Source organism: Fulvia fulva, chromosome 5 (genome assembly GCF_020509005.1).
Source record: "Fulvia fulva chromosome 5, complete sequence".
Lineage (NCBI taxonomy): Eukaryota > Fungi > Ascomycota > Dothideomycetes > Mycosphaerellales > Mycosphaerellaceae > Fulvia > Fulvia fulva.
Window position 1 is genome coordinate 779,745 of NC_063016.1, and position 16,970 is coordinate 796,714.

The 16,970-nt window shown below is 53.2% G+C and overlaps 10 protein-coding genes across 10 annotated transcripts; 6 read left to right on the top strand and 4 right to left on the bottom strand.

The window, feature by feature from the left end:
* Positions 1 to 225: 225 nt before the first annotated feature.
* On the top strand, positions 226 to 1,214 carry CLAFUR5_05564 (putative glucan endo-1,3-beta-glucosidase eglC; the record flags this gene model as incomplete). The annotated part of the gene is made up of 3 exons (XM_047904712.1): positions 226 to 881; positions 940 to 1,057; positions 1,119 to 1,214. 3 exons carry the CDS (start codon positions 226 to 228, stop codon positions 1,212 to 1,214), a joined length of 870 nt encoding a protein of 289 aa, XP_047761609.1.
* A 497-nt stretch (positions 1,215 to 1,711) lies between these two features.
* Positions 1,712 to 3,463, top strand: CLAFUR5_05565 (uncharacterized protein; the record flags this gene model as incomplete). Its single annotated transcript, XM_047904713.1, has 1 exon — positions 1,712 to 3,463. The coding sequence occupies one exon, from the start codon at positions 1,712 to 1,714 to the stop codon at positions 3,461 to 3,463; it is 1,752 nt and encodes a 583-aa protein (XP_047761610.1).
* Positions 3,464 to 3,900: 437 nt separating this feature from the next.
* On the bottom strand, positions 3,901 to 4,925 carry CLAFUR5_05566 (Putative heme-binding peroxidase; the record flags this gene model as incomplete). Its single annotated transcript, XM_047904714.1, has 2 exons — positions 3,901 to 4,318; positions 4,375 to 4,925. The coding sequence occupies 2 exons, from the start codon at positions 4,923 to 4,925 to the stop codon at positions 3,901 to 3,903; spliced, it is 969 nt and encodes a 322-aa protein (XP_047761607.1).
* An 861-nt stretch (positions 4,926 to 5,786) lies between these two features.
* On the top strand, positions 5,787 to 7,574 carry CLAFUR5_05567 (Elsinochromes biosynthesis cluster protein HP1; the record flags this gene model as incomplete). The annotated part of the gene is made up of 1 exon (XM_047904715.1): positions 5,787 to 7,574. One exon carries the CDS (start codon positions 5,787 to 5,789, stop codon positions 7,572 to 7,574), a length of 1,788 nt encoding a protein of 595 aa, XP_047761608.1.
* Positions 7,575 to 7,895: 321 nt separating this feature from the next.
* On the bottom strand, positions 7,896 to 8,321 carry CLAFUR5_05568 (uncharacterized protein; the record flags this gene model as incomplete). The annotated part of the gene is made up of 1 exon (XM_047904716.1): positions 7,896 to 8,321. One exon carries the CDS (start codon positions 8,319 to 8,321, stop codon positions 7,896 to 7,898), a length of 426 nt encoding a protein of 141 aa, XP_047761615.1.
* A 224-nt stretch (positions 8,322 to 8,545) lies between these two features.
* Positions 8,546 to 9,838, bottom strand: CLAFUR5_05569 (High-affinity nickel transport protein nic1; the record flags this gene model as incomplete). Its single annotated transcript, XM_047904717.1, has 1 exon — positions 8,546 to 9,838. The coding sequence occupies one exon, from the start codon at positions 9,836 to 9,838 to the stop codon at positions 8,546 to 8,548; it is 1,293 nt and encodes a 430-aa protein (XP_047761996.1).
* A 196-nt stretch (positions 9,839 to 10,034) lies between these two features.
* On the bottom strand, positions 10,035 to 11,434 carry CLAFUR5_05570 (Putative 3-oxoacyl-[acyl-carrier-protein] synthase, mitochondrial; the record flags this gene model as incomplete). The annotated part of the gene is made up of 3 exons (XM_047904718.1): positions 10,035 to 10,211; positions 10,263 to 10,631; positions 10,682 to 11,434. The coding sequence occupies 3 exons, from the start codon at positions 11,432 to 11,434 to the stop codon at positions 10,035 to 10,037; spliced, it is 1,299 nt and encodes a 432-aa protein (XP_047762258.1).
* Positions 11,435 to 13,443: 2,009 nt separating this feature from the next.
* On the top strand, positions 13,444 to 13,670 carry CLAFUR5_20200 (uncharacterized protein; the record flags this gene model as incomplete). Its single annotated transcript, XM_059463037.1, has 2 exons — positions 13,444 to 13,494; positions 13,572 to 13,670. The coding sequence occupies 2 exons, from the start codon at positions 13,444 to 13,446 to the stop codon at positions 13,668 to 13,670; spliced, it is 150 nt and encodes a 49-aa protein (XP_059318996.1).
* Positions 13,671 to 14,965: 1,295 nt separating this feature from the next.
* CLAFUR5_05571 (uncharacterized protein) lies at positions 14,966 to 15,495 on the top strand (the record flags this gene model as incomplete). The annotated part of the gene is made up of 2 exons (XM_047904719.1): positions 14,966 to 15,033; positions 15,129 to 15,495. The coding sequence occupies 2 exons, from the start codon at positions 14,966 to 14,968 to the stop codon at positions 15,493 to 15,495; spliced, it is 435 nt and encodes a 144-aa protein (XP_047762257.1).
* Positions 15,496 to 15,588: 93 nt separating this feature from the next.
* On the top strand, positions 15,589 to 16,911 carry CLAFUR5_20201 (uncharacterized protein; the record flags this gene model as incomplete). The annotated part of the gene is made up of 4 exons (XM_059463038.1): positions 15,589 to 16,232; positions 16,353 to 16,399; positions 16,455 to 16,532; positions 16,583 to 16,911. The coding sequence occupies 4 exons, from the start codon at positions 15,589 to 15,591 to the stop codon at positions 16,909 to 16,911; spliced, it is 1,098 nt and encodes a 365-aa protein (XP_059318997.1).
* Between the last annotated feature and the right edge of the window lie 59 nt (positions 16,912 to 16,970).

The window sequence follows — 16,970 nt, forward strand, 5'->3', positions numbered from 1 at the left end:
AGCACCGAATGTCCGTGAGCCTCCTCAAGTGGACCTCATTACTGTCGATCATGTCTACCGGGCCAGCGAATCCACTATCTGTGCTATGGCCCTGAAGAATGGCCCACAGCATGAATCAGCGTGCATCATTGTTGTTCAAGTCTTTCCTTCTTCGTCTCCGTTGTCTTGTCCGGTTCAAATCCATTCTTTTCCCGTCTTCATCAACACCCAGTCTTTACCTCCAACATGCGTGCATTTTCAGCCATTGCTGCATTAGCAACCGTCATTCCTTCTGCTGTTGCATACTACCAAGGGTTCAACGTTGGTGCTAACAACCCAGATGGCTCGTGCAAGACCCAGGAACAGTGGACCACTGCCTTCAACAAACTGAAAGGCCTCCCACAGCAAATCCAGTCTGTCCGCCTTTACGCTTCAAGCGACTGCAACACCCTCGCCAACGCCGTTCCCGCAGCCCTGAACACGGGAACTAAGATCCTGGTCGGAGTTTGGACGGAGGACAGCGCTCACTACACCGCCGAGAAGAACGCACTTGAGACTGCCATCAACCAACACGGCACTGGCTGGATCCTTGCCGTCTCCGTGGGCTCGGAGGACTTGTATCGCGGTGACACGACTGCCAGCGCATTGGCTTCGCAGATCTATGATGTTCGTGGCATGGTCCACCAGTGGGCTCCAGCTGTTGAGGTTGGGCATGTTGACACCTGGAATGCATGGGTCGACAGCGCGAACGACGATGTAATTCGAGCATGCGACTTCGTGGGCTTCGATGGGTACCCATACTGGCAGGACGCATCTATCGATAATGCATACGACGTCTTCTTCGAGTCTTACCAGAACACTCTTGACCACGTCAACTCTGTGAAGAGCGGGACTTGGGTTTGGTAAGTCTTCGCTAGTCGTGTTGGACAGCTCCAGTGTAATATGCTGACGATCCCATAGGATCACTGAGACTGGGTGGCCTATCACTGGCGATACGCAAGGTGCGGCGGTGCCATCAGTCCAAAACGCCCAAAAGTTCTGGCGTTCTGTGGCTTGCCAGCTCTTCCAGCAGGTACACGTAGGTAACATACTTTGCCTTATGATCAGACAAATGCTAACGTGTATGTGTTCGCCAACAGGTCTTCTGGTACGCATACCAAGATTACAACGACAAACCATCCTTTGGCGTATTCGACAGCAATGGCAATGCCATCTACGATTTGTACGGGTGCTAAAAGTCAGTCCGAGTCTGCAGCATGAAGTACATCGTCGTAGGTTGACAATATGGCTAGATTAATCGCACTTACCCTCGCGAGCATGGACTCATCAGTGGTGAATGATGCGACAACACACCTTTACTTTGCGTCGTTTGACATAATTCACGTATCGCCTCAATACGCCCGCGGCCTTGGAGCTGATAGATGTAGATGGGAGTGAATGAACTTTTCGAATCAACTCTTCACCTCGAGAAGGCCCGAGCGCATGCACAAGCTGGCACGTCACTTCGCGTGCGAGAGTATAAGAATCTCTTCTGCAACTTCCCAGCACTCATTTCACACCACCCGATAACTTCCTTTCCACTTTCCGCCGACACCGCGCCTCGAGTTCTAATCTCCGCCCCGCAACCTCCAAGCCCACAACATCACGGACGTTTGAGCCTCAGTCAGACCAAACCGGCCTGTATCAACACCCACTGCGATACGAGGCTGACACCTCGTCCCACGCACTCATCATGTCGACATCCAGCGCGCCAGCCAAGAAGAAGAAGGTTTGCTACATCATCGAGAAGCTCTCAGCTGAGACTCGCATCAACATCTACAAACACATCTTTGGATCCGACAGCCACGCCTCTTTCGCGCCTCTTGACAGCAGCGAGGGCGTTGCGACCTCAGACTCGCCAACTGCTATACCTACCGCGATCTTCGCTGTGAACAGACAGTTACACGATGAGGCACTCGAGACGTTCTTCAACAACAAGGTCATCCAAGTGACCTTCTCCCAACTCGAAGATCTTCTCCAGCAGACCTCATTCCAAGCTTTCGTGCGCGACATCGAGGTCATGGCATGCGACCAAGCTCACGAGGCTCGGGCGGTACAGAATGTCTTGATCAAGGTCCAGGGTCTTCCACGTCTGAGGTCAATCACGATCCTGAGCGACTACCTCGCATTCACTGGAGCACCTGACAAACATGTCACGGTGCGGCAATGGACGTCAGCTGTGGGGCTTGGAATTCCGACCTGCACAGACATCGGACGCTACCAGCTACATGGCGCATACAGCAAGGTCCAGTTCCACCACTCCAAGATACTGGCAATGTGGCCGAATGTCCGTACAACGCCAGACGACTACGATGCCCTTGGCGAGGCGGAGGAGATCCAACACCATTGGTCTATAGCAGAGTATGTCAGCAACTTGATGGCATGGTCATCTCACAGCTCTCTTCGCTTATGGGTTGGCCTCTACGAGAGTGCCAAGGCGCACGCAGCCTCCGAAGATGCCGCCGATCTTGACGACAATGAGGCATTACACAAGGGAATGTCCTTTGGCAGCTGGCTACGGATTATAACACATCGCCGACCAGACGTGCCCTTCACACTACGTGGTCAAGATAGCGCTGTACCGCTGCGCGATCTAGGCGCTCAGCACGACCCGATCACTCTGGAGAGCGCCACGGAGCTTCTTGCCATGAACATTGCCACATACACGAAGACCGGGGACCTTGAGTACGGTCCGGGCGATGAATATACCAAGCCGCGTTGGTCAGAGCTAGGCGAGAAATCGGAAGGCGAGATCAAAGCAGAGTGGTACCCCATCGCCATGCGTGCGCTCGAAGAGCAGCGCTTCGTCAAAGACCCACTCGACCAGCATCGCATGTGGGAGATCGACACTGTGCGGAAGATGATCCTGAGTAACGAAGGCTGGACAAACGCATTCGGTGGCACGGATAAGATCGACAGCGCTACGAAGCCTGTCCTTCAGCAGATCATGTACCTGATACTTGCCACTGGAGGAGTCGAGATATCAGATGAGGCTAGTCAGGAATCCGAGTCTTGGTCAAAGGCGCTGCTAGTGAAGTACTTGCGCCATTGCTTGCCGGATACTGAATCATCGGACTGGGACGACGTTGAACTCAAGACTTTGCGCCAGGTCTTCTTCCTTGCTTTGGCGTTGATGCTTGTGTCGAGTCGTCAGAAAGCTGGGGCAGGCGCAGCAGGCGGGCTCAATAACACAGAAGATATCAGCAGCGACTCGAAAGACAAGACAAGTACAGAAGATCAGCAGGCTGAGACTGGGGGAGAAGACGCAGAGAACAGGATTCAGAAGACTGACGACACCAAGGCCGTCCAAGAAGAGGACTCAGACATATCCCAGTACTTTCTGGCGAAGGCGGAGCCAGCTTTGATAGCTGCGATGCAGCTGCAGTTCGAGGACAAGTTCCTAGATGAGGACGAGGGCACCACAGCCACCACAATGGATAGCTAGGCTAATTGTCGGGTACGATGGAGGGGTGACTGATGTCAGTCGAGAACGGAAACATGCCACGCAGCATATCGCTTCTGTGATGGTCAAGAATGAGATGGCGCTGTTGGTGTTAAAATGTCATAAGCATAGTGATCTGCGGAGTGTCGTGGCCGACATGCAATTGTACGCGATCAGATTTCTTGATCCGATGCGATTCGGGTCACAGTAGCTATCATTAGATAGAGCAGCATAAGAACTTCAGTGCTGCGAACCTCGTGTTGATGCGTCGATACCTCCATAACATCCTGCGCTCCTTACCAACGAATGGCAGACCCATACAAAAGAGCGGGCATGTGTATGGAGCTTTTGATATAGCTGTATCGCCTTGTGGCTTCCGTGCTCTGTCTATGTCTAAGTCTATCAAATTCTATATGCAAAGATCAACCGTACGCTACACCTCACAACCTCGCTCTTATCTGATGTTCATGATTCTGCTTCCGCAACGGCTCCGCCTCGCCATAGCGATCCACACCATCATCCTTCCCAGGCTGCGCAGGCTTCTTCGGTGCAGCATGATAACCTCCAAGGACATTATCGGTATTGACGACCTTCCCACTCGCGTCTCTTCTGATGCCAAGCTCGATCAATTTTGCGAACACTTTCGAGAAGTCTGCGGAGAATCGATCCTTGTCCTTGGCGTATAGCTCCACCCATGGACGGAAGCTCTTGTCTCCAAGCAGCGCGAGGTCGGTAGGTAACATCATGAGTTCCTCCTCGGCGTCTTCGTCGTAGTAGACAAATTGCCGCACGCCGTTGTCCAGGATCTTTTCGCGCCAGTCGCGGTCGAGGATGAGTTTGAAGTATGTGTTGCTGAAGCTGTCGATGAATGAGTTACGACATACCTCGTGGCAGTCAGGAGGTTTAGGACTTACCGAGTTGGATTATTGACCCATGCGCCATCGAAGCCACTACGATCTGCATGGCATCTCCCGAGGTTGTGCGCACCACTGAGCGCGACAATTTCCTGGTCGTTGAAGCCCATCCGGTAGAAGATGTGCCTGAGATGATCTCCTCCTAGAGCACCATCCGGCAGCCTTCCTCGACTCGGCAACTTGCTATCATCAACATAGTCTGTCCTCCCAGGCTGCCACGGCATCGCAGGCCCTCCCATCTGCTTGATAGCTTCGACTCCTGCCAGGGTCCACAGGTCCGCGTAGGTTATCCATGAGTGCTTGTCCTTCAGCGGCTCGAGGAAGACACGCGCATGTTGTAGACCTGCGTTGGCTGGATCGCCTCCTTCTGCTTCATATCCCATGCCTGCGCCATTGCTACCGCCCGTGTCTGTTTCCGCATCGTAAGTGCCAGCGCTGTGCCAAGCTAGACGAACGAGTACTGGACCTGCAGAACCATTGTCGCATTCGGGTTGCTTGAGGAGGGAGGCGATGTCTTTGCGGACGGAGGCGTAGTCACCAGGCTGGGACATGATGGGTAGTGTTGGTGGGTGTAGTGTAGGTCCGAGCGAAGGTGCTATGTGAGTAGTGTGGCCAGCAACAGCCAAGAATAGTACCCCAGGGGATATGTGAACAGAGAGAGCAGGCTTACCGGTGGCGACGAGGAGCGCTCCTACCTATGTACTAGACCACTACAATGCTCGTTATCGCCATCGATGCCAATATGGTTGCCGTCATCACCCTCGTCGTGCTGTGTTGTGGCCGACGGAAATAATTGCCTCGGTTCGCGTCTCGATCACAAGCCGTGTGCTGTCCTTGGGCCTGACTCCTGATAGCGAGGTGGATCACGAAATTGATGGGACGAGAATGCTCCGGGCCTGTGAAGTCAGACAAGATGGCCATGACACCAAGAGTCAATCAGGCTAGCAGCAGCGACGAAGTGCAGGGAATGATTAGATCCGTGTACCGTGTACGGCGTACGATATCAAACGTTTCCTTCGAGGCAACATTCTCCGACATCGCTCTCCAGCACACCTTGCACTCATGGCCAGAACTTCGTCGACATTCACCTCGACATGTCTCTGCATCATCATGTGATACATGTCTTGACCCAAGGCATCTACTGAACGACAGGCTTGGCAGTATCACGATACATCATGCATTCCCAGATTTGCTGGCGAGCATCGCGCACCAATGGCAGAACTTCGTACAGTGTGTAAGGTTCCGGCCGCTCTCTGAGCCATCACCAGTCGGCATGTCTCATTCGACCTCAGCTTCATCGCGTTCTGGCAACTTCGAGCAGCAAACACAATTTTCTATGGTCATGGCGGCAGCATCCGTACCTACACCGCAAACATTCAAGGACAGGCGAAGAGCTGAGAATCTGTTTCGCGATGATCAGCAAGAATGAGTGCTTCGAGCTCATCGTTAATGGCACTGTCGTCAAGCCGGATGCCGATATCAGTGGACCTGGAGTACTCATTGCCTTCGTCTTCAGTGCTGGCGCGACCCTTCTAGCCACCCTTATCGCGTACGCCTTTGGGTTAGTGGATGATGGCCTACTACGTCCAGTTGACCGATTAGTGCTACGAGCACCATCTCGAGCTTCGAAGCACCTCCAACTCCATGTCGCGCTTCGTAAGGCTGTCCTCGCCCTCAGCGACCAGCAGATCGTGACTGGTATTGCTATCCTGGGAGCTGGATTCAATGGACTTCGATCTGGAACCATATCCGTCTATCACTTTCAGACAGTCATATACTTGGCCTGGATGTCGAGCAGCGTGCATCTGTCTGCGTTGACGCTACTACGGCCATACTTACACTCTCACAAAGGTGTCATGTGGTGGAGAGTGGCCGGCATGTTGACACTACTTGTCATGCTCCTGGTGGCCTTGGTGCCAACTGTGTCTAACGACTGGATGATCTTGTCAAACAACGATGCTGGTACCTACGGTAGCACGAAGTCTGCTCTGGGAGTGCCTGCGATATGCTATTGGGGCGAGACGTGGGGAGTGGGCAGAAATCCAGACTCGATCATGTCATTCGTGGTGCTCATCGTCAGCTACATCTGGAAGATGGGTGGCTTGTTCATGCCCGTGCGATCAAGATTGGAGACATGGTTTCGTAATCCCTGCGATCACGTTCTGGAGAGGTTGCTGACTGCCGTGGCACGCAAGCATGAGCGACACGGCGGCGTTGTTTGGCGCTGGGTATTCCGATCTGGCCTTGCTATTTACTTACCATTGACTGCGTTCCTTGAGACACTGGGCTCTTTCTCCGCGGCACTCTGGCTTTCCGTGCTGGGCTTCATTTATGGCGGGCTGCAGATCTTGGTTCCTCGTGCTCTGGTACAGCAGCTCGATTCTAACGTACAAGCGAATGAAGATTCATTCGGCTTTGGCCAGCTGATGCCACTGATATTGCTGGTACAACCGCTTGGTGCTATCTCCGAGCACTTTGGTCTCAAGAAAGGCACCGAAGATGAGGCTCTCTACAACGACCGGGGCACCTCCGATCGGTACACTGCCGCGGTGGCTAGCCTTTCCAGCAGTCCACACGCTATCGGCATACCAGAACAGCCTTTCTTACATTTCATGGCCTCATATCGGGCGGCTCCCATAAAGGAGCAGACACCTGAGCGTATGCAACTGAAAGCTCTGCTCTACACATCGACGCTCTTCCACTTGCTCATATGGCTGACACACGCTGGAGTTCTGGGGACTGCTATCATAGTCTTCTACGTCGACTATTTCACAATCGGATATCAGTCTGCGGGCAATTGGCAATACATCGGTTTTGGGGTCGTAGCATGGCTCGCATTCACTCCCCTTGTCACTTTGGTGTTATCGCCCTTCAGCAGACTTGGTCGACGCATGAAATGCGGTCTACATGGAAATGCGAACGAGGTCCAGATGCAGGCCATGGAGGCATGTCAAAAAGACGATGCCAGTTCTTGCTCGCCTTTGACGGGAGACCTCGAGCAACGGACAGGCTTTGGGAAAAGATGGACACCACCAAATCTGCAAGTCAATACGCAAACTGGCCAGGTCGATACAAACAGTCTCACCATCACACCGACACGACCAGTCAATGGAAGCAAAGAAGGTGAAGTATGGGCATCAGAATGGAGACGCAGATCCATCGCACAGGGTAATTCTCCTAGAAGTCCCAAAACCGCTTAATTATCGATCACAGAGATGTACAAATCATCATCACACATCATCAGAATCAGACTCCGTCCCAACCGCCATGCCAGGTAAAGTCTTGCACCAAGAGCACAACCACCGCCCCCCAGTCTTCCTTCACCCCGTCGTCGTCACTATCCGCCTCAGCACGCCAGGCGGACACCCCGCCACCTCACCATTCCAAACCACTTCCGCAACCCTTCCATCCGCATCAGCGTTCGTCCACACATCTATCGAGCGAAACCTAAGCCTCCCCTCTATCAGTACCTCTCAGGAGCATCTCCGTCTCGGACAATGTCTAACTCACTCCGGGTTCTGCTACACCAACCCTTTCTGCACAGCCAGAAATTGCGCAAAATTCAACGCATCAGACGGCCCATCGGCCAGTGTCACGCCGAGATGTTTAAAGTCTTTGCCAATCATATTGCTATAGACAGGAGAGTTCGGGTCGAAATTACGGCTGGTGAAGGCGTTGACGAAAACGCGGGTCTGGGCTTGGAGATGTGCTGATACGTCTGGATCTAAGAAAAGGTCTATGGCCATGTCGCTTGGGTGTGCGATGCACTGTGCTTTGCTTGCTTGGAGGTGCCCTTGCTTTGGCAGGATCACGACTACCTGTAGCGCATCAAAGTAGGGTCGCGGTAGTAGTGTTGTGATCCGATATGCAGATCGATGTAGCAGTAAGAAGTCGAAGCGGCTGAGTAACGAGTGGAGACGAAGGATCGGGTTCAGCTGCCAAGGCATTGATGTGCTTCCGAGCTTACGCTAGGGCTAAAGCACGCGATGACTTGCATATTAGGAAGGAACGATCACTGTAGTGCAGCATATCATAGGTAGCGGAGCTGAGCTGCATGTTCTTGAGCACACTCTCGCTAGATTCGGTCAAAGGACGCAATGAGACCTTGTACAGGTCTCTGTTGAATTTGATCGAAGGCGAGAGAGGTGCGCCCCAGCATTGAGCGACGCGCTCAGTTAATACCACCTGAGCTCTCACCTATCGGTTTCACACCAGTCTTGACATCTCCTTGCTTTCCGGTGTCCTCCCGCCAGTCACCAGTCGAAAGACCCAGCGAAGTGTCAACAAGCTGCTCGTCGTCCAGTCGCTCCACCCTCCCCAATTCCGAGGAGTTTCGTTCGCCATCTTCCAGCACGCCGGCCTCCCTCTTGCGATCGATTCTCCTCCTCCACGGCTTATACAGTAACACCGACAACAGCCCGAACACAACGAAACTGCCACATATGCTGCCACCGATGATATCATAGTTGTCACCAGCAACATCGACACCGTCCCAGAAAGGTCCTGTAAAATCCGGACGAACGTTGTGGATCATGGTCAGAAGCTGCAGGACACCAATCGCAATCGCTACCGTCACTGTGACTGCGGTCAATACGCATTGGTAGTACAGCACGGCGATGGCGTCCTTGGCAAGTCGGGCAGAGGTGTACAACGACATCATTGCTGCGCCATCAAAAGTGTCCAGCAGACACATGCCCGAAGTGAAGAGAATCGGGAAGATGAGGATGAGCCAGATGGAGGTTCCTTGTGCTGCCTGGATGGAGGAGATGCCGAGTAGAGCGACCTCAGATGATGTATCGAATCCCAGACCGAATAGTACGCCCAAAGGATACATCTTCCAAGGCTTGTCTACCAGCTTGAATGTCCGGCGAAGCAGCATCGTCATGCAACCACCACCCTCAAACGAAAAGTCGAGGCTTTCCTGGCCGATGGGCGAGGCAATGGCCTTGTGAAGCTGCTGATACAGCTTATACAGAATCCACGCATTCATCGCTCCGAGTATAATCAGAAATGCCGCTGATACGGATGAACCAATAATACCGCCGACCTCGGAGAAAGACCCGAAGCGGTCCTGAATTGCTGCAGAGCTGGCAGCTACAACAATTGATGTGACGATAACAATGGTCGAGTGTCCTAGTGAGAAGAACGTTCCCACAGTGACCGGTCGTTGGCCGGAAGCTACCAGACGCCGAGTCATGAGGTCAATTGCTGATATGTGATCCGCGTCCAATGCATGTCGTAGTCCCAGAGTGTATGAGAGCACTGCAGTTGATATGAGCGCAGTGTGAAAGTGCAATACGATGCCGACCGCTATCCAGACAACGACCTGGACCACTGCAAGAAGTACGATTATGCCCACTGCAGGAGCTGGAAGCCGGCGAATCCATGGTATGCGTTCGTGGTATTGCCCCGCTGTCTTCTTCAGCCTTGCCAGCATCGGCGACCATTCCCGTCCAGACTCCATTCGGCACGCTCAAGCCCTCACGATACGCCGTGCAGACGATGCAGTCAAACAGAGAAGATGATTTTCCTGCATCGTGGAGCTGCAGCTACTGCGTGCGGATACGGCCGATGAAGCTGCTGTCCTGTTGGTGGGGTGGACGGCCGGCGGGGTATCTGATCTCTGCTGTCACGCGAAAGATAAGAACGAGCCCTCGAGATCAGGTGCCGGTATACTTCACGAAACATAGACTGGCATTTGTGCCACCAAAGCCAAAGCTGTTGGTCAAAGCAACGTTGACAGTCTGCTGCTGGGCTTGCTTTGCGACATAGTTGCAGATAAAATCCCCGGCTGGATCTCCTGGACTGTCAAGGTTCAATGTCGGCGGCAGCGTGTTCTAAAAGTGTCAGCCAGCATCTTGACTGTGTTTGATCTCCAATTGACATACTTCGTAAACAGATAGTGCACTGAAAATCGCCTCGACCGCGCCTGCCGCTCCGAGTAGATGGCCAATGGCTCCTTTAGTGCTGCTAACGTTGATTTGCGATGCTCTGTGCTTGCCATACTCACCAAGCAGCAAAGTCTTGACCGCGCGGTTCTCAGCAGCATCGCCCAAGCGTGTTGAAGTTGCATGAGCATTGATGTAATCAACTTGCTCGGGCTTGATTTGAGCATGCTTCAAGGCTTGTTTCATGGCCAGGTAAGCGCCAGAGCCGTCCACTTTCGGAGCTGTCATATGGTAGGCATCTGAAGAAAGTCCATAGCCCTTGATCTCGGCATAGATCTTAGCATCACGAGCCTTTGCGTGCTCCAGTTCCTGTTCGGCGTCAGCAGGCGCCGTTTCACAGCTCACTCACAGCACATTACCTCCAGGATCATCACTCCAGCGCCTTCTCCAATTACGAAGCCAGCTCTGGCTCTATCGAAAGGTCGCGAAGATGCCGCCGGATTGTCATTCCAGTCTGTTGCCAAGCTTCTTGCTCTGGCGAATCCAGCGATGGCCAGAGGATGGATGCACGACTCGGCCCCTCCAGCAACCATCACATTGGCATCTCCAAAAGCTATAAGTCTTGACGCATCTCCAACGGCGTGCAGACCAGTGGTACATGCTGTGGTCGCGGCGTGGTTCGGTCCTCTGAAGCCATACTTGATGGAGACATGGCCCGCAGCAAGATTGATGAGCAGTCTTGGTACGAATAGAGGCGACACTTTGCGGTAGCCACCCTCGTGGAAGGCTACAGAAGTGCTGTAAGCTTCGTCGAGGTTGCCAATGCCTGAGCCCATAGTGACACCAGTGGCTTCGAGATCGTCTTGCTTCGTCGGATGCCATCCAGCGTCGTCGAGTGCCTCTTGGGCACAAGCTAGGGCATACTGAGCGAACAGGGCCATCTGCCGTTCTTCACTTGCTGGTAGCCAGTCTTTCGCCTGCCATGCTCCATCCTCGCGGCTTCCGGCCGGCACGAGACCAGCAACGCGACTGGGCAGTGCTTCAAACTGTGGCCCTCGGGAGCATGTCGACACAATGCCGCTTTGCGAGTCCAAGAGGCGACGCCATGTCTGTTCGATACCAGCTCCAAGCGGCGTGATGGCGCCCAGTCCAGTGACAACGACTCTTCTCATCTGTGTTGTCAATAATATCGCGTGCAAGGAAAGGGCGTTCGATCGGATCGGGCAAACAATAGAGTTGCGCCACGTGCACTGCCGAGGACGGCTACGCAGATCACCCGCGTCTTGTCCATTTCAAGGTTCCAAGCTCATCCCAACAACTTCCTCAAATCTTCCTTCTTCCACCTGCTCACTAGGTCTATGGGCAGCTCCTGTTTTCGACTACGGGCAACTCCTATGCTTAGTCATTGTTCAAAGTTGATTAACCCTCTGTCACTCCAAACTGCGTATGCCCGCCCGGCGAGGGCTAATAGCATCTATGTTTCTCGCAGTCGCAGCAAACCTGGGAGGGACCTAAGGTAGGAGGGGCCCCCCCGAAGGGAGGGAGGATCTCTTGGGAGGCCCCAGGTGCAGCGGAGGGCTGGGGGTAGGTATTCGTCGTTTTGTTGATTTGATGAGAATTGATTAATTACATAAGACAGGAGCTGCCTGTAGTCGAAAACAGGAGCTGCCCATAGACTCGGTGCCACCTGCTTGTGCTGTCGTCGCTTCGGACATGTAGGACACACTCCTTCGTTGGTCAAGCGGCTGTGATGCGCAAGTCCAGCTTCCGTCCAGCCGATATGCAATCCTCAGCTGAAGCAGATCATCGGCTTACCTTTTCCGTGCTTACAGCCCTGGGCATAGTTTTTACAACCCCTGTTCTTTCACCTTTCCTCATTAGGAAGGATGTATCCACTGCTTGGCGTAGCTCACCACCTGGTGTGTCCTCCATTGTTGGCTATTACTGCCTCGCAGCGTTCTCGCATACTCTTGTATATACGTTGTATGTCCTCAGGTGTGAGCTTGGCCCATTCAATCTTGATAGCAGCTATTACCTCATCTCGTGTTGTAGGAAAATGAGCACCTACCCTATGCTTAAGAAGAGCCCATAGATTCTCAATAGGGTTGAGATCTGGTGAATTGGCTGGCCATTCCATAAGGTGTAGGCCCTTTTCCTTAAATAGACTCACCGTTGCCTTCGCCTTGTAGATTGAGGCGTTGTCTTACATAACAATGCAGTCCTGCGAGCCTGTTGACACTCGCTGCTTCTCAATTGCCGTGTGGATAAGAGGGACAATCTGGCTACGATACACCTCACCGTCGACAGAGCCCTTCTCGAATATATGGACTTCTATAGGTCCATCTACAGAGATACAGCCCCATATCATACAGGCTAAGAACTTGCGGAAGCGTGCTGTAAGACAGTGTTCGTGATAAGCCTCATCTGCCCTGCGTGTCACATAGACCTGTCCGAATATTCCACACCTGAATGAAGCTTTATCTGTCCAAAGGACCTGAGCCCACTGTTCCACTGTCCGTTTGATATGAGCCCTTGCCCATCGAAGCCGTGCCTCCTTGTGTTTCTCAGTCAACAACGGCTTGCGTGTTGCGACCTATCGTGAGAAGCCCTCCTTCTCAAACGCAGCTCTTACTATCCGGACGTCGCTGAAGATGCCCTCTATCGCGGCAATCTGTTCGTATCGCAGGCGGCGGCTGTTGGCATCAGTGGTGGCTCGATGGACAAGTCGCTGACGCTTGGAGGTGTTGATTACAGGTGGTGGGCCTCTCTTCTTCGGTGTGGAAGGTGGCACTCTTTCAAGCCGTGAGATTACTGAAGAGACAGAGCCTTTGTTAGTGTGAAGGGCGTCTGCAATCTGCTGCAGCGGCCAGTGGGCGTGTTTGTGAAGAGACCACATCTCGCCCTTCTCGAATTCGGTAAAGACGCGTCCCTTCGGCATGGTGGCGATAGATAGCGCGTGTGTGAGTGTGTGGATAATGAGATTGAAGGTAGCAACACCTTCTGAGATGGACATGGATAGCCGGAAGGGGTTAGCGTAAATACAGGGGTTGTAAAAACTATGCCCAGGACTGTACTTTGCAACACCGGCAACACCACTCATGAAGTGCCGGCAAACTCGCACGAGCGTTGGTCTGTGGCGCGACATGCGAGACGGTGTTGGGATGTCCCTTGCCTGGTCTCCATGGTACTTTTGGTTGCTTCGCAAAGGAGTAACGCATCGACGCGATCGAGCGTAAACTGCCAATACGAAGAGGCGAGGGGATTGCGACCATCACATCCGTCTGTATACTAATGACCTGCTGACCAAAGAAAGCGCAGAGTAACACTTGCAGCTGTTGGTCAGATCTCGGAGCAGTCATCGGTGACGTTCAGAACCAGACCCGGACCTTACCGCTAGGTGCGATGTAGGATGCAACACTCACGACATGCCCAGTCGCTGAGAATTATCGACATGCCATCTTCTTCATTCCGCGGGAGTCAACGAAGTATTCGAGCCTCACCTCAGGCCTTTGCTGAAAGGTTGCACGAGCCCATCAGTGCTGAAGGTAAAGCACCAAGCAGGTCTAGCCGGCCATGATCCTACCATCACAGCTACCTCGTAGCGAACCCTGGTGCGACAATCGCTACCTCAAGCATTTGGAGCGCTTCCCGCGAGCACAGAAGTGTCCTGGCCGCTTCCCCGAGCCCCAGCTCGCCGCTCGAGCCCCGTCAATAGCCGGCACTTTGATTGAACTTTTTACTGTTACAACTCCAAACTGCACCTTGAAGACCCCTAGCATCCTTGTTTTCCGCGCACTCGAGCCGGCAACGAGTAGGAGGGGGGGCCCTTACGAGGCAGGGGTAGGGGCCCCGCCGATATGCCCTCCCCGAGGCGCAACGGCGACGTACAAGACAAGTTGATATTGATAGAAATTGGTTAGAATTTGCTTAGGTGACTGGGGCTCGGGCGGCGGACTGGGGCTCGGGGAAGTGGCCGGCTTCTCTCGATCATAGGAATGCCATGGATTGAAAGTCTGATATCGACAGGTCTTCCTCGCAGATACAGGCTATCCTTCTGTATCTTGTGAGTTACCAAACTTCCTCGCTATTGGCTACATTGGCTGCTTACTTTCCCTCGGACAGGCCTGTATGTTCGTTGCGACGACAACACCGTCTCTAGAACGCTGGAAGAACGCTTGAAGTCGCAACCGCTGACCGTGAGGAGCCTCGATCTTTGAATCCTTACAATTTTGATTTTCCTATGACAGGAAATAAGGCGATGTATGTGTGCGAGAATAGCTACCGTACAACCCGCGCCACAAACCTCAAGCTTCCTTCGCTGCAGGACCGTGCATCACATAAGCACCAGGCCAGTCCTTACGTGCACATCCGACCCTCCCATTCGTGGCCGGCATCCTGTCAGAAACACAGCTGAAGTCTCCGTGCAACTTTGTCATGCCACCTGAAGGAAGCCACGGTAGCGCAGTGTCGACGGGCCACCATGCAGGCCACTCATGGGTGCACTGCAGCCGGAGGGTGACAAGTCAGCGGGGATATACTGCGAGAGGGTATACGCATCTTGTTCTGTCCGACTTCTGCATCCGCCCTACACGATCGAGTGATCCATAGTTTTGGTTTCATGCCTGCACTGTGTTCATTGTTCGAGCGATATTCCGATCATACTGCCACGAGGCTGGTCCTCACACGATTGCTTGACTTCTAAAATGGACCGAACGGATAGTCTCTCGCCTAGATTCTCAGACAACGGCAGCCCTCGGTTTACAGAACATTTGTGAGTTTCGACTATCGCTTCGAGTCATCCGTACGAGCAATGCCATTGGATGGGCATTGCACACTGCGAGCAAGAACATGCTGATAGGATGGTAGTAATGCGTCGCCGCCTTATCAACCCTTCCAACCCTTCCAAGGAGATAACGACCCTCCAACACCGCAATATGTTACAGCGCAAGAAAGTCCCATACAACACAGACCTTCCGACAAAAGGCCTCCGCCTTTGTCTCCTTCAGAAATAGTTGCACCGTATCCGGAGTTCTACGAATCGAACGATGAAGGCAAGGAGGTCGTCGTTCCGTCGGTCATGCCAGAGGCCTATGAAAGACCTCCAGACGCGAGACCACAAAGGAGACAGATATGCGGCTTGCCTCTGTTATGGGTCTTGATTATTGCAGGAGTGGTTGTGGCGCTGGCCATTGGTCTTGGCCTTGGAGTAGGCTTGTCCAACGGCAAAAGGTAAGCGCGTGGATTCGGATGTGGTGGGACACAGACTGACTGTCATGAAAGCTCGAGCAACTCCGCTTCGCCTTCACAAAGTGCCAACACCGATTACATGATCGGCGGCGCCATCGATCCCAGTTTCTACTCCACGGAAGGCGCATTCAATGGCTCCGGCATTGCTTTAGCATCCCAAAGTTTCAGCCGAGATCTTGCAGATGGCACTCAAGGAAGTATTGTGATGTACTTCCAGCATCATACTGGCCAGATTAGATGGAAACAGTTGAGTACCAGTGGTGACTGGCTGGGTGGCGACATTTCCGAGGTCGTGGCAAGTAATGCCAAAAACAACACGCCTCTCTCCGCGGTAGCATACGATATCAATGGCTCCAGCACGTGGCATGTGTTCTACATTGCCAAGGACAACACGATCAAGCAACGTACCAATAGCAACGTCACGAATGTATGGGTGGACGGGCCTATCAACGCCATGAACCTCCAGGCGATGGATGCAGATATGGTCGGCCTGCAAGCTTGTTGGTACGGAAACAACTACGGGGACAGCGACTACGACCATACTCCACTCCCGAACGAAAATCCTTCGGCGAACACCTCATCTGAGGTCGGTATGCATATGTGGTATGCAAAGGACAGTTCGACCTTCCAGCAGCTTGGTTGGAGACAGGGCGACGATCAGTGGGAGTTCCAGCAGGAGTTTACCGAGAAGAACGGACACGCCGGAGTCGGTTGCTACAGTTGGTAAGTTTTCGCAATGGCCGTTTGTGATGTGCTCGCGCGATGCACCTCGGGCGGGTCATCAGCTACTGAGGCAGGACCAGCGCCTTTCGAGCACTTGACTAATACTCCATTCTCACATAGGGGCCCTGGAACTGTGACATATGTCATGATGGTCAACCTCGAGCACAGTAAGATCTGTGATGATGTTATCGAGTGAACGCCCTGTTTGCTGACACCATATAGCCGTGGAGATCTGGTGGAAGGACACCAACACGAATCTGACCAACACGACAGCTCACCCGATCAACACGTGGACGAATTGTACGTTGTTACGAAAGTCGTACCAAATCCATAATACTGACTCCGCCTAGCCTCAATAGCTATCAACAACGTGCATCCCTCGACTTCTCTAGGCTACACTCGCTTCTTATACGCCCAAGACGACGCAAGCCTGATGTTCAAGGGCTACAACATCGCCTTCGCAGCGGAGAACAGCACAATAGATGAGAAGACATCGTTCACGGTGCAGGGCGAGCGTGCACTGCCTGGCTCGCACCTGAGCGTCTCTGCGATTCCGAACGTAAGTGGAGGCGACGATGTTATAGTATTTTATCAGTCGAATGGGTCGGACATCTCCGAGTACACTCGAGATCTTTACGCCGGCCAGTGGGCGAAGGTGCAGATTGAGATACCGCAGTGAGGTGTTGGACAAGCGGTGTTGCTGTGAGTTATAAAGCGTGAGGACGAGGTGATGGACCT